Genomic DNA, 26,864 nt, shown 5'->3' on the forward strand with positions numbered 1-26,864 from the left:
TCCCTGCGGTACGCCGGAAGTGCTACGCGGAAGAGATACACGAGCCAAGTCGCACCCGAAGAGTTCTTCCCGTCAAGTGCAATTTCAACCACGTTATTAGATGCTCGGATACTCCAAGTCGCGAAAGTTTGCAGAGCAGGATTTTGTGGTCGATCTTATCGAATGCAGCTTTCAGATCCGTATATATTACGTCCACTTGCACTCTTTCCTCCAGAGCGTTGATGCAAGTACTAGTGAAGTATAAAAGGTTGGTAGTTACCGATCGCCCAGTAATAAATCCATGCTGGTCAGTTGATAGCTACCGTTTCGAGCGATTCAAGACTACTTCACTCAAAATAATCTCGAACAACTTGGACGCCGCCGAAAGACTGGTGATACCACGATAGTTTCTTACATCTCGCTTGTCCCCCGCCTTGAAGACAGGAAACATAAATGACTCCTTCCATAATGTTGGGAATTTACCTTGCTCAAAAGATGCATTGAAAATGGCTGCAACAGGCTCAGCTAAAGCAGCTGAACACCACCGCCGGGATTCCATCCGTACCAGGAGTAAGCGAGTTCTTCAGTTTTCTCGTTGCTGAATGCACCATAGCTGGAGTTACTGTGAATGTGGACAGATCCAAGAAGTCAGCCGGAGTATCAGTTGCGGCAGATGTCGCATCAACATCACAAGTTGTTCTTTGTTCGAAGACTGACGCAAAATGTGTCGCAAACATTTCACACGCATCGTCAGGGGATACTGACTCTTTCCCATCAAGAATCACGTTGGACGGAATGCTCGAGTTTTTCCTTTTACTGTTGATAAATCCCCAGAAGCTTCGAGGGTGGCTCCTCAAATTCCGCTGAACTCTGAGTACGTGAGATTTATACAAAGCACTATTTAGCCTACAATAAGTAGCACTAGCGCGCTTGAAATCACGCTTAGTGTCAGGCGTTTTATGACGACGCAATTTTCGCTGTGCTGAGTTACAATCACGTTTTAGCTGTCTGAGCTGAGGGGTACTCCAAGCTGAAGAAATAGGACGTCGCTTGGGAGGGACATGTGATTCCAGCCAAAGTCGAATTATTTTACAGAAACGGACAGCCATCAGGTCAACATCTGCACATTCGGTAACATCGATCCAGTTCTGACTGAGCAGATATTGCAGTAGGGAGGCATAATCAATTTTCTTATAATCAAGCTGCCTTACTCCATCATTCACATCTCGAGGTATGTAAGATGGGCAAGTATGAGGCACGGCAAGTGAAACGACCAGAGGCGGATGGGGAGGATCGGTCGGCAACAATGACACGACAGATTAATCTACTTTGAAGTTATGTTCATCGCTACAAAACACCAAATCTAGAGTACGACCGCGTGAATTCCGGACTGAATTTCGTTGAATAAGATTGACGAACTCCATTCCATCAACGAGGGCAGAGCTTGCAGCACTCAACGACGATTCTTCGGAAAGGACAACCCTGTTATTACTGGTCTCCCATTGAAGCAGAGGCTGGTTATAGTCACCACAAATGAGAACTTTGTCCTCAATACTTGTCATGTCATACAACTCCTTGGCAGAGGCAGTGTGAGCGTAAATAGCGTCAACATCGCGGCTTCGATCGGGTGGGATGTACACAGCACATACGAAAAGCTTAAAGCCGGGTAATTTTACTAAAACACAGACTTGTTCTAACGTTGCACCGCGTTCAACGTTCACTCGATGGCTGGTATAGCGTTGTGATACAGCAACTAGCACACCACCGAAAGAAATTTTGTCGCTGTTATTTGCGTTACGATCACAACGAAAAACGCTATAGCCAGGTCAAATAGCTGAATCGAGTTGATGCAGTCGTCGAGTCCAGTTTCAGTCAATATGACAACATCAAGCTCGCAATCAGAGACAGCCAAGAATAAATCGTCTATTTTCGTTCGAGTCCCACGTACATTCTGGTAGTACAGCCAGATGCAATTTTCAATCGAGTCCGCCTGTTGTTGATGTTCCTGAGGTGGGAGTGGTGCGGCGCTGGAATCGACGGATAAATCAGGAACGAAACAGTTCTTAGCGACATCGTACTTGCCTTGAATTGGGGTTTGGAAGATCCCACCTCCGATCCTACACACAGGTCCGGGACGACTGCTGCTCGATGACTGGAACGGCTCGACTGTGGCAGGGAGAGGAGGGGCTTCCACAGTGTTAATTTCGATGCGTCCCATAATGGTAAGATGACAGGTAGAAATCAAAAATCGGAAGCTGATAATCGATGATCGATGAAGCGTCAACAACTGATGTACAATACGTTAAATCGGAGTCTGGTTGTTGCCTCCAGAATTGTTTGTCGGCCGAAAAGAGTTTTTTGATTGGTGCAGAAACTCTCTGAACACTAATCCGTCCAGCCAGGTTGACGCAAGTAGCGCCTTTTCTTGCAACGCCGGCTCGAGTCCAATTTTGCACGAAACGAACGACATTTTTGCGACATCTTTCCCTTTCGGGACCAACCGGATTACGTCACACGGTGAAGAGAGGTCAAGACATCGTGTAACAATTTTTTGCACATCATCGGGAGTAATCATAGGCTGAAATCCCGATAAATACAACCAAAATTTCGGTGGAATCGGAGCAGGTACGATGGGGCCGATGGACAGATCGCTGAGGTCTATAGATCTTGTTCCGCGATCCGTAGGCAAAGAAGTCGAGTCGTATTTTTCCTCACGAGGGCGTTTTAGTCCTGGCTTAGGCCATGTCCGACCGATAGGTGTAAGCAATGAATTAGACTTACTATCACCCGCATACGATTTAGCCAACGAGATACCGTGAACCTTCTTGTCCAATTTGTTCGCTGCATCGACAAGCAGTTGAACTTGGCTCGTTAAATCCTTCGAGGTAACAGAAGAATCGCCCTGGGATTTCGAAGTGTCTTCCATGTACTGCTTAAAACTCCGACCATTCAATTCAATTCGACACTCAGTGCAGATATACATTATCTTTCCCTGGGTGAGAGGGTCACGGAAAGCACGACTGTTCAATCCACAACAATGTTTCCTGATGTGGAGATAGGCCTAGCAAAAACCGCAGCGTATGGGATCAATATCGTTCACTTCCAATTTGCATTGTTGACACATCTTCTTTGCCATCGTCGCCTTTCGATTCGCAACAAACAAGAACGTTGGGACAGTGGCTGGTGTTATTACTTGCTTCGGCGAGATGAGCAAAAATTCACTGTCGAATTTAGTGAATTGTCGTTCGAAGTTTGATGTTCCAAGAGCACGATTTAAACACAAACGAAGTTGAAATCACAGTAAACTAACAATTACGAATATTCAATGAACTTGCACGATGAAAAACGGTTTAAAATAACGACGAATAGCGCAAACAGTGACTAACGTAAACAACAACAAACGGACCACATGGTGGTTATTGTAGAGCAGGGTTTCTCAAAGTGGTCGATATTAGTTGATTTTAGGGGTCGACGGGGTCTGAATACCGATCCCTATAAAATAACACAAGTTCTTATTTGAACTGCTCCATAAGTTGTGTTACGTGCACCACCCTGTTATAAGAATGACCAGGGTTGTCACATTTGATCCTGTAAAATTTTCTGAAAAAATCTGTATATCTGTATTTTGAGCCAAAAAACGGGAAAATGGAAAGAAAGGTTTATTTTCATTTTGAATTTGTTGTTCTTATTTATGGTTTGCTTAAGTCGTATCAATACAAGAAAATAAATCATAAAAAAGTTTTCTCATAATAAATTGTATGATGTTCATACATGGTTTTGTTGAACTTTGCTTTCCTGAAATTTTCCAACAATTTTATCCTTGACGCTCCTCCTTGAGCCGATGCATAGTTATTTGTTTTTAAAATAGGGTCCATCATTGTGGAAGCCAACCGATCTCAGAATTTTGTTTTGTTGGCATTGTGAAGCGAGAATATTCACTCAACACACGCTGATGAATGTGGAATTATCAAAAAGTGTCCCAAAAATATCCTTAGCAGGAATGCAGAAGTGATGTGACATTTCATAAGCGGACCTTAAACGGTCAATAGTATTGATAATAAGATGACATTTGAGAACATAATGACAGCTGAACACAGCCGACGTCGTAAAAATCCGGATTTTCTGATTTTCGAGCATCAATATCGTGACATTCCATACAAAATCACTTACCGCATTGAATTCTGATTCTTAATCCTTCCCACTAACAGCTATCCTTTCCATGATAAACGCTAGGGAACCACGCTATAGAGGCGACCCTTCTGGCCTTCGGGCGGCGAATATCATTCTACATTCCTTCCCTTCCACTGGTGACTGTGATGACGTGGCCAGCGTCGTTATTGACCATTTAAAGCTTGAATCACCGAAAATTGCTCAACGAGCATGATTTGCTAGTCCCAAGTGTCATTCTGTGTGTTCTTTGTGCAATTTGTTTGGTTCAGATCAATCAAGCCTCAAGCTCAAGCTCTTATATCAAGCTTAACATTTTACATTTTGGAACAGCCTGACAGGTTTCAGTGAATGTATGAGGTGAAAAACATTCACTGCGATCATTGATATTCAGTTGTATTCAATAATCATTTATTATACTTCTTCAGTTCCAATCCGACAAGACTAGACTCACGTTACTTCAACTTATCAAGCCTTTTAATCAACATGTTCTAAATATTCTTCCGGATTCAGTGCGACAAATTCGCCTTTCACTCGGTGAGCTTCGAGAATTTTTTATTCGATTCGTTTTATGTTCAAACCTTCAACATAAAATTGCAAATAATACAGTCAACTCTCCCTTACTCGATATCCAAGGGGACCATCGAGTTGGGGAGGTACAGGGAAACTTCGATATAACGTACCCTCGTTATAACCTAGGTAGTGCGGACTGAATCAAAACGGCTGTCAAAAAAGATCCAATTGAAATGTCAAAAGAGATCCAACGATCAGGAGTGTTATTTTTCTTATGATAATCAACACTATAAAAGAGGTATTGTTGTCAAGGGCAAAAATAAGTAAAATTATAAAATGAACGAACTACATTTTTCCGTCAATTGTTTAATTAACCATTGCATCTCTAAAAGAGCATCTCAGCCTTTCACTGAGCAACGCATTTTTAATATCCCCTCTCTTTGTCATAACGTTTTTCCGAACGTAATAAAAACAAACAAAGTCAGAGTCACGTAAATGTTTACTCCTGCGATTTGGAAATATTCGATAAAAAGTGGAAGGAAGAGCTGCCAGATGATTTTTAAAAAAGTCTGTAAAAACATGTGAATGTCTGTTAAAAATGTGGAAAAGTCTGTAAAAGTGTGCAGATCTTTAGAAATGTCTTTTAACGTTAATTTTCACTTATTCATTAATACTTTGTACATCACGATGCACGTAAGATTGTATTCTGTATATATATATATATATATATACAGCCATTCCATGCCAAACTAATATAGTGGTTCTCAGATCTTCGTCAAAAGTGGTAATTTTGTTCTTTATCGCAAAACATTAAACTCGTATTTATTTAATTTGTCATTAGGGTGCCCATTTCCATTTTAGGGTGATCCCAAAAATCAATTTTCCACTTTTTCCCAAAATAACTTTTTTCAAAAATTTATAACTTTCGAACCACTCAACCGATTTAGATGATCGGCATATCAAATTTAAGCCAATGAGCTTTAATTGAGAAATATTTAACTTGCATATCTATAAAAAAAAATATCGATATCAGAGATGCTATTTTTTCCGTTTTTGAAATATGATTTTGCAAGACTAATCGATGGTTCGAAAACAATTTTCCCCCATTTTTCCCACTACAAAAAGTCATAACTTTCGAACTATTGGACCGATTCATATCATCGACATATCAAATTGAAGCTTACGAGTTATTTTTTTTTGAAAAAATATTACTTTTGCGAAAAAAATGAATTTTGTTTTTGTAATTATGGATTGAGTTAGTTTTTCATAGTTTTCTCGGTTAAAGATAGGAGCGCTATATTTTTTTATATTTTTCATGGAAAGCTGAGGATTATTTACCTAACATATCTCGATATCAGAGATGCTATAATTATCGTTGTTAAGTTAGAATTTTGTAAATTTAACATGTTTTAAGTCTTCGATCAATATTCATATGTGACTAAACTAGACCTATGCTACTAGAATCCAATCTTCCCGCAAGTGTGAATTTTGCTTATTGGCTTCAATTTAATATATCGATCATCTAAATCGGTTCAGTAGTTCAAATGTTGTGTTTTTTTTTAGAAAGTTATTTTTGGACAAATGGGGAAAAATGATTTTTTTTTTAAATCATATCTAAAAAACGAAAAAATAGTAACCCTGATATCGAGATATGTTGTGTAAAAAATCCTCAGTTTTCAAGAAAAAATATATAAATATTTTTTTATATTTTTTCTTGAAAACTGATAATTACTAAAATATAATTATGTTTTTCGCAAGTTCAATATTTTTTTATAAAAGGCTAGGTCAATTTTATATGTCGATCATCTAAATCGATTCAGTGATTCAAAAGTTATTAATTTTCATTTGTCATTTTTGGAAAAAAGTGGAAAAAAATGATTTTTCGGACCACTTAATAACTTATGTGCTGTAAGTGTGTTTAAATGTTTCAACGATCTACACATACATACATACACATACATACACAAACATACATACATACATACGTGGCTGTCAAAGCTGCGGTTCAAGCGTACCCGGATATATTTAGGGCAACGCTGCAGAAATGCCTCGATGATGGATACTTTCCGGATACCTGGAAAAGACAAAGACTGGTACTGCTACCAAAACCAGGGAAACCTCCAGGGGATCCATCGTCGTACCGTCCCATCTGCCTTCTGGACACACTCGGGAAGCTGCTGGAAAAGATCATTCTCAACAGATTGATGAAGTGCACAGAACGTGAAGGTGAATACGGACTCTCTAAAATGCAGTTTGGGTTCCGGAAAAAAAGATCGACAATGGATGCTATCATGTCAGTAACCGAGACAGCCGGCAAAGCATTGAAGCAAAAAAGACGCGGAAATCGTTATTGTGCCGTAATCACGATCGATGTGAAAAACGCATTCAACAGTGCCAGTTGGGAAGCTATCGCGATAGCGCTACATAGGTTACTAGTCCCGGACTACGTATGTAAAATTCTGAAAAGCTACTTCCAGAACCGAGTCTTAGTTTATGATACAGTGACAGGGCAGAAATCGTATAAAATTACAGCGGGGGTTCCACAAGGCTCCATTCTGGGCCCAACACTGTGGAACGCGATGTACGATGGTGTGTTGTTGTTGAAGCTTCCCAGGGGCGTACAAATCACTGGTTTTGCTGATGATGTTTTATTGACGGTGATCGGAGAATCCCGAGAAGAAGTCGAAATGTTGGGTACAGAGGCAATCAAAACCGTTGAAGAATGGATGAACGACTCTAAACTGCAGATAGCACACCAGAAAACCGAGATGGTGTTGGTCAGCAACTGCAAAGTTGTGGAGCAAGCGAAAATCACCGTTGGGGAACACAGTATCTGTTCCAAACGGGAACTGAAGTACCTGGGTGTTATCCTTGACGATCGACTCAATTTCAAGAGCCACGTGAGATATGCATGTGAGAAAGCAGCAAAGGTCGCAACAGGGATGGCTAGAATTATGCCGAACAACGCAGGGTCATGTAGTAGCAAGAGGCGCCTTCTGGCCAGCGTATCCACATCGATACTCCGTTACGGTGGTCCGGTCTGGGTGGCAGCGCTCGAAGTAAGACAAAATCGGACGCTGCTAAACAGAACGCTCAGAGTAATGGCGATGAGAGTATCGAGTGCATATCGAACGATATCTGCAGAAGCGGTATGCGTGATAGCGGGAATGATTCCCATCGACATTATCCTGGTTGAAGATAGCGTACGCTACGAGGAAAAAACAACGGACGTGCAAAATAACAGAGAACTGCGAAAAAGATCACGACTAGAGTCAATACGGAAGTGGCAACAGGTGTGGAACAACACACCTAACGGTCGATGGACCCACCGACTAATTCCGAATATCACGAAGTGGATTGGGCGCAAGCATGGAGAAGTAAATTTCCACTTGACCCAATTTCTGTCTGGTCATGGATGTTTTAGGCGGTACTTGAACAGGTTCGGACACGCGAACTCACCATCCTGTCCTGAGTGTGGTCAAGTAGAAGAAACAGCGGAACACGTGGTCTTCGAATGTCCTCGATTTGTCCAGCAGAGAAGAGAGTTGATCGCTGCATGCGGACTCAATTTGAATGCCGATAACATCGTACACGAAATGTGTAAAAGCGAGAACTCGTGGAACGCAGTGAATTGTGTCATAGTCACAATAATGACGGAACTCCAACGAAAATGGAGAGCAGACCAAAGAATGAGCGTAGGAAACACAGAGCAATGAGTGCATAAGCACAGCCTCCTCCCGAAGTAATACCAAACGGTGGTTCCGGGAGAGAAACGGCATGAAGAAGGAGGTGGTTTTTGGTGAGTAGGAATCTCACACTATCCGGTCAACATGGCGACTGGGTGTCTATGCAAGATTTCCACCTTCTACAAAAAAAAAAAAAAAAAAAAAAAAAAAAAAAAAATCGCCCTCGCCCTCGAATACTCGCAATGTTCGAGGAAGCGTATCCAGAGTTCGTCGGGAGGCTTGACCAAAACGCGATGAACGCGAGGCGTAGAGCGATTGTACGCAACAATATGCTCTCCCAAACGCAAGTCGACGAGATCAAGCAGCAGGTGCAGAGAGAACTAAGCTCCAGAACAAGCAGAGCAAGCGATGTGTCGAGACGAAGTTCAGTACGGCTGAGCAATTCATTCGCGAGTGGGGCACGCGAATCAGCACCAGTGGAGGCCACAGTACAACAACCCCCTGAGCCGGAAGATCCACAGCCAGATCAACAACTACTACGCGATCTGGTCTTCCATTACGATGAGGCGATCTCACAGTTCCGCGACACGGACCCTTTGTCGCGCCCCAGGATCCCGAAGTTGCAGCATTCCCGCAGGCTGACAAGTGCAGTAAAGCTCATGAACGAGCACGTTCTTCCGCTGCACTTGGTTGATGCTGAGAACATGGAGGAGCTGCAACTGAAAGTTTACTGTGCTGCTGTGGCGACCGCCAAAAGTTTAGGATACCGTATTAGGCCAAGAGGCGGACTGCTCCAACATCTCCGTGAAAGGCGTGAGCCTCCATGGCGAAGGAGATTGGAGCAACGGATCCTAAACAAGCGCGCCGCAATTGGAAGACTGATGGCGTACAAAAGAGGCAGCAGATCGGCGAAATTATGTCGCCAAGTTGCTGTGATCGTGCGGCCTACTGAACTTCGCCAGCTGGGAGCTCACCAGCTGACGGAAAAACTCGACACACTGGTACAGCAATTGAGCGTCCTAACTAAACGGCTGAAACGTTACTCTGACTCTGCAAAGCGCCAGGAACAAAATCGGATGTTCAGAGATAACGAAAAAGCGTTCTACGACCACATTAGCGACGAGAAGCCCGACTACCGCGAAGGTTTGCCAGATATTAGCGATGTGACGAACTTCTGGGCTGGTATTTGGGAGACCCCAGTAGAACATCGCGACGGGCAAATGTGGTTAAGACGGGAGGAGGAGAGTTGTGGTGAAATTGGAGAGATGCCAGCTATCATCGTCGGAGAGAACGATGTCCGCGAAGCCTCGCGGTACCTGAGGAACTGGGCAGCACCGGGCCCCGATGGTGTCCAGAACTTTTGGCACAAGAAGCTGACCGTCGCACATCCAAAGATAGCTGAGTGCTTCAACAAGGTGCTACGTGACCCACACAACCTTCCTGAATTCGCCACCCGTGGCGTCACCTTCCTCCTCCCGAAAGACAGCAACACATTGAACCCATCAAAGTACAGACCGATAACGTGCCTATCGAGTCTGTACAAAATACTGAGCAGCATAATTACCGCCAAAGTTTCTGCTCACTGCGAACAGCATCACATCATCGCAGAAGAGCAGAAAGGATGCAGGAAAAATACGCATGGCTGCAAAGACCAGGCCATCATCGACGCAGCCATAGTCGGCCAGGCGGTATATAACCAGCGGAACCTAAGTATGGCCTACATCGATTACAGGAAGGCTTATGACTCCATACCTCACTCGTTTCTCGTCCGGGTATTGGAGCTCTACAAAATTGATCCCGTCGTCGTTAGGTTCCTGCAGCATGCGATGAGGCAGTGGAGTACGTCTCTGCACCTCAGTGATGGGGAAAATGTGTTGCAGTCTAGAACGCTGCAGATAAAGAGGGGGATATTCCAAGGCGACTCTTTCAGCCCGCTTTGGTTTTGTCTGGCACTGAACCCCCTCAGTAGGACGCTCAATAGAAACGGTCATGGCTATAAAATAAGGTATGGCGACGGCGCCCACGAAGAAGTGACCCATACCTTTTACATGGACGATCTCAAGGTCTACGCTGATTCACGTCAGCGTCTAGGTGTAGCTATCCGGGTTGTCGAAGACATAAGCAGGGACATCTGTATGGAGTTCGGCCTCGACAAGTGTCGCTGTGTCCACCTGCTGAAAGGACAACTTACCGAATCCGGAGGCTACGAGGTCTATGACGGCGAGTTTATAAGAGACATGGTTCGTGGCGAATCCTATAAATATCTTGGATTCCGACAGCTCACCGGGATTCGCCACTCCGACATCAAGACGGAGCTGCGAGACAAGTTCTTGAGTCGAGTGAACTGTGTCCTGAGGACTTTCCTCAACGCGGGGAACAAGGTACGCGCGATCAACACATTCGCGGTTCCCCTGCTGACCTTCAGTTTTGGTGTAGTCAAATGGAGCAAAACTAACCTAGAGGACCTTGAGAGGAGGATGAGGAAAGCATTCAAAGAGGCCGGAATGCACCATCCTCAATCGGCACTGGAGAGAGTTTCACTACCACGCAAAGAAGGGGGACTTGGAATCGTCGACATTTCTGCACTGTGTGTTGCCCAGGTACGACAACTGCGCGAGTACTTCGCAGAACGCGCCAACCAAAACGCGCTATACCGGGCTGTCTGCGCCGCCGACAGAGGATACAGCGCTCTGCACTTGGCGCAAGCGGAGTACCAACTCAACTGCAATCTGCAGACAGTGGAGGAGAAGATTGCAGCTTGGAAGCAGAAGGCAGTGCATGGTGCCCACCCCCATCAACTGGACCGGCCACACGTCGACAAGGCCGCATCTAATCTGTGGCTAACGCGTGGTGAACTCTCTTCAGTAGTAGAAGCCGACATGATAGCCATCCAGGACAGGATAATGCCGACGAGAAACTGCAGGCGGTACGTCTGGCATCAAGACGTTGATGACATTTGCCGGATGTGCCATCAACCAGGTGAAAACATAGAGCACATTATGGGAGGCTGTCCCGTTTTGGCCAACGCAGCCTACACCGAGCGCCACAACAACGTGGCCCGTATTGTTCATCGACAACTGGCGCTCCAATGTGCTCTACTGGAAGACAACGTACCAAACTACCGGTACCTGCCTGCACCTGTCCTGGAAAATGACCGTTTCAAGCTGTACTGGGATCGCACTGTTCTGACCGACCTCTCGATCCACCACAACCGCCCAGATATAATGGTTTACGACAAGAGCGACCGCAAAGTCACCATCATCGATGTCGCTATTCCACTAAACCAGAATCTGGAGGAGACCCACGGTCGCAAAATCTGCAAGTACCGACCATTGGCCGTGGAGCTCAAGGAACTGTGGGGGCTAAGGGAGGTCCCAAGAATTGTTCCAGTCGTTCTCTCTGGAACTGGAATTATCCCGAAGACACTTCTGGAAGCGCTAAAGGTGTTGAACATCGAGAAGGAATTGGCCGGCATCCAAAAGTCGGTCATCCTTAGCACCTGCGCGATTGTCCGACAATTCCTCGGTCAGGACTAAAACAGCACGAGCATGCAGATACGTGCATTCCGCAGAGCCTAGTCCCCCTTTGGCATTCAGAAGCCCGGGGGCAGGTGAAAATTCTGGCTAGGTTCGCCTAGTTAAGAAGTGAGATAAGTCTGCCAAAAAAAAAATCTCAAATGGGGATCAACACTAGGGTAGGAGCCTACCTGTTGGTCTCAAATGTTCCTATCTCACGCCTCCACGAAGATCATATGACGACATTTTTAGATCGGGCGTGAACTGGAAACACACACCTGGTCTTGGCTCCGAGAACGGGTGTCGAAAGTGGCTAAGTGAGGGGGTGCGAGCGAGTCAGAGCGCTATATCTCTCCCGGGGAAGGCCTCCCGGGTCATGGAGGCCTTGCCAACCCGCTGTCTCCCGGGCAAAGGAGATACACCCAGAAAATGGAGCTACGTTCACGAAGAATACTCAGAATGCGATCGCCCGAGGAGGGTCCCCGAACTGGAGCTGGTCCTGGAACGGGCGTAAGAGCGAGCGGCCAGCGGCTGGAGGGCGATGTGCAAGAGCGGGCCACCAGCCGGGTTCAACCCGAAGAGCTACCGCCACACGGAAACAGCAGCCATCGACATCACCAACGAAACGCTGCGCCTACGAGGCGTGTTGCGACTGTCAGACGACAGTCGTCCACACTTGTGGGTACTACTAGGCGACGGATCATGTGGACACATGAAATGAATGAATTCGTGATCCGCGCCTATTACATCTGCACTGCTTTGGAGACGGACATGAGCGGTCGCCCTCGAATACTCGCAATGTTCGAGGAAGCGTATCCAGAGTTCGTCGGGAGGCTTGACCAAAACGCGATGAACGCGAGGCGTAGAGCGATTGTACGCAACAATATGCTCTCCCAAACGCAAGTCGACGAGATCAAGCAGCAGGTGCAGAGAGAACTAAGCTCCAGAACAAGCAGAGCAAGCGATGTGTCGAGACGAAGTTCAGTACGGCTGAGCAATTCATTCGCGAGTGGGGCACGCGAATCAGCACCAGTGGAGGCCACAGTACAACAACCCCCTGAGCCGGAAGATCCACAGCCAGATCAACAACTACTACGCGATCTGGTCTTCCATTACGACGAGGCGATCTCACAGTTCCGCGACACGGACCCTTTGTCGCGCCCCAGGATCCCGAAGTTGCAGCATTCCCGCAGGCTGACAAGTGCAGTAAAGCTCATGAACGAGCACGTTCTTCCGCTGCACTTGGTTGATGCTGAGAACATGGAGGAGCTGCAACTGAAAGTTTACTGTGCTGCTGTGGCGACCGCCAAAAGTTTAGGATACCGTATTAGGCCAAGAGGCGGACTGCTCCAACATCTCCGTGAAAGGCGTGAGCCTCCATGGCGAAGGAGATTGGAGCAACGGATCCTAAACAAGCGCGCCGCAATTGGAAGACTGATGGCGTACAAAAGAGGCAGCAGATCGGCGAAATTATGTCGCCAAGTTGCTGTGATCGTGCGGCCTACTGAACTTCGCCAGCTGGGAGCTCACCAGCTGACGGAAAAACTCGACACACTGGTACAGCAATTGAGCGTCCTAACTAAACGGCTGAAACGTTACTCTGACTCTGCAAAGCGCCAGGAACAAAATCGGATGTTCAGAGATAACGAAAAAGCGTTCTACGACCACATTAGCGACGAGAAGCCCGACTACCGCGAAGGTTTGCCAGATATTAGCGATGTGACGAACTTCTGGGCTGGTATTTGGGAGACCCCAGTAGAACATCGCGACGGGCAAATGTGGTTAAGACGGGAGGAGGAGAGTTGTGGTGAAATTGGAGAGATGCCAGCTATCATCGTCGGAGAGAACGATGTCCGCGAAGCCTCGCGGTACCTGAGGAACTGGGCAGCACCGGGCCCCGATGGTGTCCAGAACTTTTGGCACAAGAAGCTGACCGTCGCACATCCAAAGATAGCTGAGTGCTTCAACAAGGTGCTACGTGACCCACACAACCTTCCTGAATTCGCCACCCGTGGCGTCACCTTCCTCCTCCCGAAAGACAGCAACACATTGAACCCATCAAAGTACAGACCGATAACGTGCCTATCGAGTCTGTACAAAATACTGAGCAGCATAATTACCGCCAAAGTTTCTGCTCACTGCGAACAGCATCACATCATCGCAGAAGAGCAGAAAGGATGCAGGAAAAATACGCATGGCTGCAAAGACCAGGCCATCATTGACGCAGCCATAGTCGGCCAGGCGGTATATAACCAGCGGAACCTAAGTATGGCCTACATCGATTACAGGAAGGCTTATGACTCCATACCTCACTCGTTTCTCGTCCGGGTATTGGAGCTCTACAAAATTGATCCCGTCGTCGTTAGGTTCCTGCAGCATGCGATGAGGCAGTGGAGTACGTCTCTGCACCTCAGTGATGGGGAAAATGTGTTGCAGTCTAGAACGCTGCAGATAAAGAGGGGGATATTCCAAGGCGACTCTTTCAGCCCGCTTTGGTTTTGTCTGGCACTGAACCCCCTCAGTAGGACGCTCAATAGAAACGGTCATGGCTATAAAATAAGGTATGGCGACGGCGCCCACGAAGAAGTGACCCATACCTTTTACATGGACGATCTCAAGGTCTACGCTGATTCACGTCAGCGTCTAGGTGTAGCTATCCGGGTTGTCGAAGACATAAGCAGGGACATCTGTATGGAGTTCGGCCTCGACAAGTGTCGCTGTGTCCACCTGCTGAAAGGACAACTTACCGAATCCGGAGGCTACGAGGTCTATGACGGCGAGTTTATAAGAGACATGGTTCGTGGCGAATCCTATAAATATCTTGGATTCCGACAGCTCACCGGGATTCGCCACTCCGACATCAAGACGGAGCTGCGAGACAAGTTCTTGAGTCGAGTGAACTGTGTCCTGAGGACTTTCCTCAACGCGGGGAACAAGGTACGCGCGATCAACACATTCGCGGTTCCCCTGCTGACCTTCAGTTTTGGTGTAGTCAAATGGAGCAAAACTAACCTAGAGGACCTTGAGAGGAGGATGAGGAAAGCATTCAAAGAGGCCGGAATGCACCATCCTCAATCGGCACTGGAGAGAGTTTCACTACCACGCAAAGAAGGGGGACTTGGAATCGTCGACATTTCTGCACTGTGTGTTGCCCAGGTACGACAACTGCGCGAGTACTTCGCAGAACGCGCCAACCAAAACGCGCTATACCGGGCTGTCTGCGCCGCCGACAGAGGATACAGCGCTCTGCACTTGGCGCAAGCGGAGTACCAACTCAACTGCAATCTGCAGACAGTGGAGGAGAAGATTGCAGCTTGGAAGCAGAAGGCAGTGCATGGTGCCCACCCCCATCAACTGGACCGGCCACACGTCGACAAGGCCGCATCTAATCTGTGGCTAACGCGTGGTGAACTCTCTTCAGTAGTAGAAGCCGACATGATAGCCATCCAGGACAGGATAATGCCGACGAGAAACTGCAGGCGGTACGTCTGGCATCAAGACGTTGATGACATTTGCCGGATGTGCCATCAACCAGGTGAAAACATAGAGCACATTATGGGAGGCTGTCCCGTTTTGGCCAACGCAGCCTACACCGAGCGCCACAACAACGTGGCCCGTATTGTTCATCGACAACTGGCGCTCCAATGTGCTCTACTGGAAGACAACGTACCAAACTACCGGTACCTGCCTGCACCTGTCCTGGAAAATGACCGTTTCAAGCTGTACTGGGATCGCACTGTTCTGACCGACCTCTCGATCCACCACAACCGCCCAGATATAATGGTTTACGACAAGAGCGACCGCAAAGTCACCATCATCGATGTCGCTATTCCACTGAACCAGAATCTGGAGGAGACCCACGGTCGCAAAATCTGCAAGTACCGACCATTGGCCGTGGAGCTCAAGGAACTGTGGGGGCTAAGGGAGGTCCCAAGAATTGTTCCAGTCGTTCTCTCTGGAACTGGAATTATCCCGAAGACACTTCTGGAAGCGCTAAAGGTGTTGAACATCGAGAAGGAATTGGCCGGCATCCAAAAGTCGGTCATCCTTAGCACCTGCGCGATTGTCCGACAATTCCTCGGTCAGGACTAAAACAGCACGAGCATGCAGATACGTGCATTCCGCAGAGCCTAGTCCCCCTTTGGCATTCAGAAGCCCGGGGGCAGGTGAAAATTCTGGCTAGGTTCGCCTAGTTAAGAAGTGAGATAAGTCTGCCAAAAAAAAAAAACATACATACATAGACATCCACCAAGGCTTGCGGTCTTGTCGTTGATGAAATTTATAAAAAAATGCAGTGTATATTTTCCATCCGCCATGCAAGGCTATACAAGTTTTAGATCACCACACGGCCATGAACCATGTCTGTCGTAACAATATCGAACAGTAACCCATATTTCGTCATAAGCAGACCCGAAAGCAAATGTAAGTTGTTGAAAATAGAATGAAAATTTTTATTCGATGTTGTTTAAATACTTAGAAGACATAGTCCTGACCCTAACTTAACTATTTTTCAATAAATCTCCTTGCATTTCAGCAAAACAATCTTATCTAGAACAGAAAATAATTATCAGAGACAATTTTCGTTCAAGATTTTTCCTTACCTGCAGAGAATGCAATTGTTTATTAATTGTGAATAACCGTATCCTTTTTTCGTCTGCAATGATGTCAAGGCAAAAGTACTTATGTGTATGAGTTCCAAACATCATACACACCAGATGGGCCAACAAGAAGGACTGCCGGGCCGCAGGTTGAGTATCGCTGGTCTAACGTCATGTGTATTGATATATACTAAATATAATAACTTTTCTGTATTAAAACTATGGAAAAATGTCATATGGTGAGTCAAATATTTTTGATGTGATGAATAGATGTGATGAATGTTTTACAGATATGTCTGTAAATTTACAAACATCTTTGTAAATCTGGCATCTCTGGTGGTCTGAGAATTTATTGCAAGAAATCGCTTGAAAACATGCCTGAATTTGCTTGAGAATGAAGTGGATTGAGTCCGCACCACCTTGGTTATAACGTACCCTCCATATAGCGTCACTCGATATAACGTACATTTTACCTCGATATAACGTACACATTTTCAAAGTGTGAATGAAAAAAAAAATCATTTTTTTTTCTGATAGAACAATGAATTATCTGTATTTTGATGCTAAAACAAGTTTTGTACCTTCAATCAATCCCGAAATACAGCTGGTTTTGTGATTCCGGATTCTAAATGAATCAAGCTTTAATCAACAGTACGAAGGGAAACATTATGAGAAAGGCTGGCTTCGTCTTCTGATTGAAGTTAATCATTAACTTTACTAAAACAGCAACACAATAATGTATTATAGACTACGTTTGTGAGTACTCTATTATGCTTCGATATAACGTACAATTCGATACAACGTACAATTCTAAAAGTGAAATGTACGTTATATCGAAGTTTACCTGTATTGGGATACAGAACATTTTCTTCATTATTTTTTCTATGTTATATTGGGTTGGGCAAAAAGAAATGTCGTATATTGTCAATATATGGCAACACTTAAACATATCTTGTGTTGTACTTATCGCATCGGGTCATACTATACGGCTATTTAAAGACAATCTGTGCTACAAGTGTCGTTTTGACAGTGTTGTGATTGTCCTTTTCAGTCTCAAGTTGTATCGCTTCAAAGATGGAGTCCACCAAGCAAGAAATTCGCCATATTTTACGTTTTTACTACCTGCGAGGTAAAAATGCAACGAAGGCGGCCAAAAAAATTCGTGTAGTTTATGGACCCGATACTGTAACGATTCGCACAGCACAGCGTTGGTTTGATCGATTTCGTTCTGGTGTAGTGGCTGTCGAAAATACACTCCGTACTGGTAGGCCAATCGTCGTGGAAACCGATAAAATCCTTGAAATCATCCAAGTAGACCGGCATGTGAGCACTCGCTCGATTGGCCAGGAACTGGGTATAGACCATATAACCGTTTGGAACCTTTTGCAGAAGATTGGATTCCAAAAAAAGCTGGATGTATGGGTGCCACAAGAGTTGACACAAAAAAAAATTATAGGAGGTTGTGTCCAAGATACGACCGCATTGTTGACGTAGAACTACACTGTTATTTTATATAAGTCGCTTGTTTCTACCTTCGGATATTATTCTATAATGCTGTGAAATTTTAGAAACTTGCAAGTATCAAATATCATGCTACATGTTATTTAGTATTGCCTCAAAGGAATCGCACCTCTAGGCATCGTTCGTACAACGTAAACCAAACGCCAAACAAGCGTTCGCCATAGCATGCATACAGAGCCATACATTGGTGGCTTGAAACTACTAGGAATATAAACACTTCTCATCATTTTGCGCTTTTCTCAAAAGAAACGCTTCTGTTAATATTACTGCATTACTTGCATTACTTTCTCATACTCGAGAGAAGCGCAGCTGTCACCTCTAGTGGAGGAAGTTTTGTTACTGGCAAGCGAAACCTAATCACATACAAAATTCCAGAACGACATTTACTTTCTTGGTGACTAAACAAGCGAAATAAACTCTTTTTGTTAATAACAACCTCGAAAACAGTAGAAATGCTTCATTATGATCAATATTAGCGCAAATGCAATCCTAGTTGAAGGCAGTTTTGCGACTGGCACGCGAACCCAAATAACTTATAACATTCCAGTAAGACATCAGCACGCGATGTTGGTGCAGTGAAAAACGCTCGCACTGAACCGAGCCTTCGCGAGTGTCACACCGCATCGAACAACAGCGGAGTAGGTGATTTCGGCACGTCAAGCGTTAAGCATTAAGGTTGTGCGCCAAGAAATTATCTGAGGAATACCAATCATCTTGAATGTCTTACTGGAATGTTATAAGTTATTTGGGTTCGCGTGCCAGTCGCAAAACTGATTCAACTAGGTTTGCATTTGCGCTTAGATGACGCTTGCCTCGAAATTTTATTGCCCCTTGCAATGCGTTTGTTTTTTGCAGGGCTCGAGCCTGCCTTCCTCTTCTTCTTGCTCATCACACTACGCGAAGCGTCCAATTTATGACGCGGAAAGAAAAACACACGATACGAATAACGCGAAAAACGAACAGAAAAACCAAACGACGATATACAAGTTGGATTACCACTGGTGGGGTCCAATCTTAGATCGAAGCGCAGCGAAAGCAATGTGAACTGGATTGCTCAACAGTCCGATGCCGAATGAAAGTTTGCCTCAGCGAGATCCACTGTTTATACTCTAGGCAAGTGTTCGCCTTCATTCTTTTACTTTTCCTTTGTTCACGGAGACTTTAAATCCTACGATTTCCCCTCCGTTGGTCGTCGATAAGTTGCTCGTTATTGACCGCTCTGTTCGGGAAAGCACACAAATGAACAGAACAAATGTATGGGAAAATGGAAACGCTTAAAGTTTTCTTGAAATTTAACCATTTACAAACCAGGGGATTCTAATGTATAACATATTAAACAAATCTTACGGTATTTCCGATTCGTTTAGTATGTAAATCGCCAAAATCCGTTCGCGGCAAAAATAGTTATTAACGTTAACTTTATTTCATAAAAACGTGACCTGTTTTCTGATTTGGCACCCTTAATGAAAGACGTAGTTCTACGTCAAAATCTTTTAGACCGAATCAACGCCTGCGATGCTCTGTTGAAACGTAACGAACTCGACCCATTTTTGAAGAAGATGGTGACTAGTGATGAAAAGTGGATCACGTACGACAACCTAAAGCGAAAAAAGTCGTGGTCGAAGCGCGGTGAGCCGGCCCAAACCATCGCCAAGCCCGGATTGACGGCCAGACCCTCAACTCAACTCAACTCAACCCTGTGAGCAGCTTGACCGTTTGAAGCAGGCGATTGACCAGAAGCGGCCAGAAATGATCAATATGAATGGTGTTATTTTCCACCAGGACAACGCTCGGCCTCACACATCTTTGATGACCCGCCAGAAGCTACGGGAGCTCCTATTGCACCCACCGGCAAACGGCGCATATTTGACTTAAATTGGATAATTTTAAGTATGTTAAATGAAGCGTCAAATTTAGATCAGAAATACGACATTTCTTTTTCCCCAACCCTGTATTAGGGTAAGTGTCCCAATTGTAGTATGAATTTGAATTTTCAATTCATCTTTTAATGTCAGAAACACCTTTCTCAGATGAAATTATTTTTTCCAGAATATCTCAGAAGGTGATAGACGGTTATATTAGACGAAAAAAATCCTTCTACGCATATGGTCGAATTTCAACGATGACAGAGTTATAGAACTTTTTTTTTTGTTTCGGACTTTGTTGCCTCAAACTGGCTCTATATGGAAAAGTACGTTACGTAATCCGTTTCTGTTGCTTTCATTTGAAAGATCAAATCAAATCAAATTAGCGTTTTTCTAAGCTTTTCAACACTTTCCAGTATATCGGTATCTGGCATCAAATTACAGCAAATCGTGTTTTGGTCCTTTTCGCATTAATCATTGAAGGGCGTTGAGCAATCGAACGGTACTGTACTGCCGACATCAGCAAGCTCACGACGCATTAATTATGCCAGCTGATTATCACCATCATCATTGAAGGAAAATTAAGCTTTCCTGAAACAATTTTAAACCTTATTGATCTTAGAAGGTGGAAGTATTTTGATTGCATCCACTACCGGTATATCCGAAGGGTCTTAGAGTGCATTTAACTACAGTAAGAATGCTGAATAACATGAAGGTTAAAAACGGAAGTAAAGATTTGTGGAAAAAATTTAAACTTATCGATTTGAGCTTTGGTCGGAGAGATTTTGAGTGCGCTGTACAGTTATCAACGAATATGATCACTTTTGGGAAGAAATAGATATAATGATGATACATTACCATTGCACATAATTTGTTACCGATCAATTTATTATTATCGGTCACGTAGAGTTGTCTGTTCAATGTTTTCTGTTTAGTATGTAAGTCAAATTTTGGTTGTTTTGGACTGGTTGAATTGTCGGTAAATGTAGAGTCTTTTGAGCAAAATAAATGTATCGTACTAATTATGCGTGAGTCCGACAACGATGGAAGGAGAAAGGTGAGCTGTCAGTGTTGACAGCACGAACGGGAGGAAGTTTCGGCAACGGCTACAGGAAGTGGAAGAAGAGAAAGTGAGAAAGGAAAAGGAGAGGAAGAAAAGACGATGAGAAGGGATAGATCAGATAGGCTCGGGCATTCTTGCTGGAACCATCAAACGAACGAGACCGACTAAGAAAGAGTTGATACCCAGTTGAAGTAAAAGGTGAAGAAAGGATTGAAAGGTGATATAGACGAAAGTTGATAGAAGTAGAGTGAAGTGGAAAAACGCTTGAGTGCAGCCGAGTGGAACGAGAAACGAAATCTTCCAGCTCGTGCACAGTGCAAATCACCCCAAAACGGCTAAGTTTTCCGGAAGCTATCTTACCGCCGATTGGTCTACTGTCACACCACGCCACGCCATCCATCGAAGAAGCGTGTCTTTGGAAAATTTTTCGTCAAGCTGCATGATCCATTTCTCAAAAAGCATTAAGGCCATCCAGGTCTTGGGGTTGCTCTCGTATATCACTGACTTGACTTGACTAATGACTTCATTTTAAAACATCGTGGGTTTTTACTCTTTCATTGGCCAGCGACGGTAGTTTATCGCTTCCTTCCATGTTGATTGTACTTGATATTTCTACGGCAAATAGCGTTTTATGAAAGCGTGATGTCTCAGGTCACGTTTGAGAATTTGTGCTATATACGGAATAATGCGACCGTGACCGAATAAATATGTTACACAACCATAATTGGTGTTCTGTGTCATTTGTACTACCGGTGGTAAACGCAGACTTTTTTGTTTTATAAAGGGTGTGTCACATCAAATTGTATCACGGAAAAAACGCTGTAAAAATTTAATTTTTAGGAATTATATCTTCAGCTTTCGCTTATAATCAGATAAGAGTGTATAGATCACGTTGGCCATGCTTCACTGTCAATTTTTTGTAAATTTGGAAAAATGTCGTCGAACGAAAAAGAGCGTCGTGAATTAATCCTGTGCACTCATTTCGAGAATCCGGAGTTGTCACATCGGGACATCGGTAAGATGCTGGGAATCGTCCAATCCACGGTCAGCAGAGTACTAAAACGATACTTCGAGAACCTAACCATCGACCGGAAGGTGAAGAACGGCAAAAATGGATACTCCGTCAGTGAAAAAGATCATAAGCGCGTAGTTAAGCAGTTTAGACGTGATCCGAGAAGTTCGGTCCGGGATGTCGCCAATAAGCTGAATTTGTCAAGTTCATTCGTCCAGCGGACCAAGCAGCGGGAGGGCCTGCATACATACAAGGTTCAGAAGGCTCCTCACCGCGACGAAAGGCAAAACATGGTGGGGAAGACGCGAGCCCGGAAGCTGTACACCGAAATGCTGACGCAGCCGCATTGCCTGGTAATGGACGACGAAACTACGTCAAAGCGGACTTTCGTCAGCTGCCAGGCCTGTTGTTCTTCTCCGCAGAGGACAAATTCAGCGTTCCGGAGGAGATTCGCAAGCAGAAACTATCCAAGTTTGCCAAAAAGTACATGGTGTGGCAAGCGATCTGCTCTTGCGGAAAGCGGAGCGCCCCCTTCGTGATGACCGGCACGGTAAACGGGCAGGTTTACCTTAAGGAGTGCCTACAGAAGCGCTTACTACCACTATTGAAGCAGCACGAGGGCCCGACCATCTTCTGGCCGGATCTCGCTTCGTGCCACTATTCAAAGGACGTGTTGGAGTGGTACGAAGCCAACGGGGTCACCTTCGTGCCAAAGGAAATGAACCCGCCCAACGCGCCGGAGCTTCGCCCAATAGAGAAATATTGGGCGATTATGAAGCAGGCCCTCCGGAAGAACCCAAAAGTTGTCAAATCGGAGGCGGACTTCAAGAGAAAATGGATTTCTGTTCAAAAAAAACTACAACCTGACGTTGTACAGAACCTTATGGACGGGGTAAAGAGGAAGATGCGAGCATACGGGCTTGGGCTCGAAGTATGAATAAAAAGAAAATGCCAAAAGTTGTTTAATAGTTTTTATTTTACTGTCTAAAATTTTCAAAAGGATCGGTCTACCGGGCGAATTTCTACAGCGTTTTTTCCGTGATGCAATTTGATGTGACACACCCTTTATGCTCAAATAGGTAAGGTAAACCAGGGCAAGTTGAAATTCGGGGTACGTTAAAACGGAAACTCATCCCATGTTTTTTTTCAAACCTCGGTTAAGTTGGAACCAGTGGAAATAGACTTTTTTTAAAACATTGCTGCAATGACGTTTTTTGCCGGTGATTGCTATATGAATGAATGATGATAAATTCAAAAAATAAGAATCATTCATATTTCGTTTCTCGGTATGTTCTACCGAGTTTATGACTACACAGACATGATACAAGTCAAATTTGTTAATTTTGCAACTAGGGGTCGTTCAAATGTTACGTAACGCAATTTGTTTACTATTTTAGACTACCTCTTCCCTACATAACATGTAACAAATGATCATTTGCATAAAAATGTTCAGATTGAGTTCCTCCCTTCCTGAGTGCGTTACGTAATTTATGAGTATTGGAATGATCCCATAAACCTCATTAGTTGCCGTTTTGAGTGGCTCTAGCCTGGCAAGAAAGCGTCTAAAATAATATTTTTGATGTTATTGTTTCGTATATTAATTTATAGTATGTAGTATGTGTGCCCACCTCCGAGCACCACATATGTACACCTTGCGGCAGTGTCCGACCTCATAAGAAGGACGTTGGTGCTGAACGTCAGCGGAAGAATGTGGGTGTGTGCGTAAGAAATATGTAAACAAAAATAAATTGTAATAACTGAATATTTATTGGATTGCTATTGCTAAGTGTATTGGAAAGTTTAGAGTGAAAAATCAAATTGGAACAGATTTGTGGAAAGACGCAGAATTTAAGAGCTACGAAGAAGTAGTAGTCGTAGAAGTGTAGAAGCGTGAGGTAAAAAAATGTAGGGTTCGTTTATTTTGAAACATTTATTGAAAACCAGAAAATTTATAGCTGTACTGGAATCGCGAGCGCCATAGCTGACCTGAAAATAAATAGAAGAAAGGATTAGGTTAAAAACTATAAATGTAAGTAAAAAGATGACCCTGAAAAGAAATAGAAAGTAATGAAAAATATTTCAGTTTAAAGCTGTGTGGAGGCGATCTGGCGTAGTGGTAACATCCATACTTCTCACGCAGAGATCACGAGTTCAATTCTCACTCCCGACATTCTTCCAAAAATGGAAGTAAAAGTGTCGAACCAGCCGAAATGTGCTGAAAGTCACTATAATAGAGAAAAAAAAAAGTTTAAAGCTGTTAACAACAAAACGCTGCTGTTTAAAATTGGTGTACCATACTGGTCCGAACAGTATGTGTGTATCAGACTACTTCCCCACATCACACGTGTACCAAAACCCTTTTTTTTTCAAATATTTATGTGTAATTCCATCAACTTTCATAAATCAGTTGTAGATGGCTCGAGAAGGAATACCGCTAACTTAAACTCATGATAGTTCCGCGTTTCAACTTACCCCGCTCTACGGGACAATTTGGAACAATGCATATGAAAACTAAACATTTTCGAAATACATGCTGCAAACGGATTTTAATTTAGTAGTTTAGTGATTTTTTTAGACAACTTTCAAGATGATCTTCGAAAAAATCGTTTCAACTCGCCCAGGTATACCTTATATGTTTATGACAAAGTTTATGATCACTACTCTAAACGAGGTAATTGATTTTTAATGATGATAAAATGAAACATTGTGTGAAAGGTAGGTGCTCTGCAACAGCTATTGAAATGGAAAATGGATATGGACATAGAAACTAAAGAAAGCTTGGATGAAGAAGAACACGACCCAATCGGTCAAGGAACATGCAATGTTCTGAAGCGATGGTCGAAAGTTGCAGTTCTAGCTTGGATAAATGATTCTTTCAACTCTTGAAGAAGAAAAATAACTCATTTCTGATACGCGTATTTTCTCCAATTCGACCGGTCCACAGTTACTGAGATAATTGATTATTACCTCCAATTACGGCATTATCGTGTTTATGTCGGTTTTTCATGTAATTATTGTTACAAAACCAAATTAGCTCATTTCATGACTGCCGCATAATTTTCGCGAATGCACATTGGCAAATCTGATCGGTGTTCAATTTTGAGCGACTTGATTCCAAAATTTGATGAACATGAAAGAGACCAAAGCAGACAAACAACATGGGTTGCAATGTACCATTTGGCGCAACAACAAACTGAAAGTGGAACACATTCTCTAGAAAATGTTGTATCTTGCATAGTCATAGCAAAGCATAATGCAATCCATTACCTTGTAAACGGTGCGATTTTCTTTCCGACTGAACTGTTCCTAGCCACTAACATGCATTAACTCCTAACTTTGTTTCCATAATCAAATAACAGAGCAAGCAACCGACGCGAGTTTAGCTTCGGAGAACTGGGCTCTCAACATGGAAATTTGCGATCTAATCAACGAATCGTCGGATGGCGCACGGGACGCGATGAAGGCGATCCGCAAGCGGCTGGTGCAAAACGCCGGCAAAAACTATACCGTCATCATGTACACACTGACCGTGCTGGAAACGTGTGTGAAGAATTGTGGTAAAGCATTCCACGTGCTGGTGGCTCACAAGGAATTCATCCAGGAGCTGGTGAAACTAATTGGACCGAAGAACGATCCACCTCCCATCGTACAGGAGAAGGTGTTGAGTTTGATTCAGGTTTGGGCGGACGCTTTTCGTTCCCAGCCGGACCTGAATGGGGTCGTTCTGGTTTACCAGGAACTGAAGAACAAGGGCATCGAGTTTCCAACCACAGATCTCGACTCGCTGGCACCGATTTATACGCCACAACGGGTAGGTTGGCCTTTGGAAGGAGTTTGCTGTAGTTTGAATAAATTATTACGTTTTTTTTCTTTAGAGTGTACCAGACGGAGCGGCGACTGAGGCCAACATATCTATTTCACCCCATCACGCGTCCCAAACGCCTGGATCGCCTGCCGTATGTTGACATTTTCGAAATGGTTTCACGTTAAGATTGTTCAATTGTTCTACTCCGGTTGATTTCAGATGCCACCGCCGTCTACAATGTCACAGGAGGCGATAGCGAAGCTCCAGTCAGAGTTGGATATAGTCACGATGAACATGACCGTACTGGGTGATATGCTGACAGAGCTAAAACCTGGATTGGAAAATCCCTCCGATTATCAGCTTCTGTCAGAGCTGGTGGTAACGTGTCGGTAACTATTATCTTTCAATTTAAAAAATATATGGACCCTTGATGGAGTCTGGAATTTTCAGAGAAATGCAATGCCGCATCGTCGAGTTGATAGGCAAGGTGAATCACGACGAACTGACGGCGGAGTTGCTGCGGCTCAACGATGAGCTCAACAATCTTTTTCTCCGGCACGCTCGGTTCGAGAAGAATCGTGATCCTAAGACGGCCAACTCGACCACACCGTCGGCAATTTTGGGTGCGGCTATGGGTGTGCCTCCGGGTGGAGACGCAGCCCAACCAATACCGGCCGACAAGAAGGACTCCCTGATCGATCTGAGTGACGAAGCTAGCGGTGGCGGTACAAACCTGAGCAACCAGTTAGCAGGACTAAAACTCGGTCCGACAGTTACCACTACCTCTCAGTTGTCCCAATTGAACAGCGTGTCGGCGCAGTCGGGTGCGGCGAATAGTACCCCCAACAAATTTATCCCACCGGATGTGGTTTCCGACGAGTTTGATATGTTTGCACAATCCCGAAACACCACGGGGTAGGATGAGTCGGCTTGAACTTTACCTGGGAAGCTGGCAACTAATTGTTTTTCTCAACTTCAGGGATAATGCAAAGGATACCGCAAAGTTGGATTTAGTTGGACAGACCAAATCGACACCATTGGTAGGTAGTATGTGTGGTTATCTTGGGTTCATGTTTCGTGGATATGTCTTGTAGAATGTTGGTTTATTTTGTATCATGGGTATCTCGAAAATTGCTTCAA

General features: G+C 44.4%; 1 protein-coding gene across 3 annotated transcripts in view; it reads left to right on the top strand.

The window, feature by feature from the left end:
• LOC129767823 (TOM1-like protein 2) overlaps positions 1 to 26,864 on the top strand; it is a 46,250-nt gene that overhangs the window by 3,135 nt on the left and 16,251 nt on the right. For 2 of the 3 annotated variants that reach the window (XM_055769050.1, XM_055769049.1), the window contains exons 2-6: positions 25,279 to 25,730; positions 25,795 to 25,875; positions 25,944 to 26,113; positions 26,175 to 26,639; positions 26,704 to 26,764. In XM_055769050.1, coding sequence (XP_055625025.1) covers positions 25,279 to 25,730; positions 25,795 to 25,875; positions 25,944 to 26,113; positions 26,175 to 26,639; positions 26,704 to 26,764 — 1,229 coding nt within the window. Of the gene's footprint in view, positions 1 to 25,278; positions 25,731 to 25,794; positions 25,876 to 25,943; positions 26,114 to 26,174; positions 26,640 to 26,703; positions 26,821 to 26,864 lie in introns of all 3 variants that reach the window. The other variant, XM_055769051.1, reaches the window with a different exon arrangement.

Source organism: Toxorhynchites rutilus, chromosome 2 (assembly GCF_029784135.1).
Source record: "Toxorhynchites rutilus septentrionalis strain SRP chromosome 2, ASM2978413v1, whole genome shotgun sequence".
NCBI classification, from domain to species: domain Eukaryota; kingdom Metazoa; phylum Arthropoda; class Insecta; order Diptera; family Culicidae; genus Toxorhynchites; species Toxorhynchites rutilus.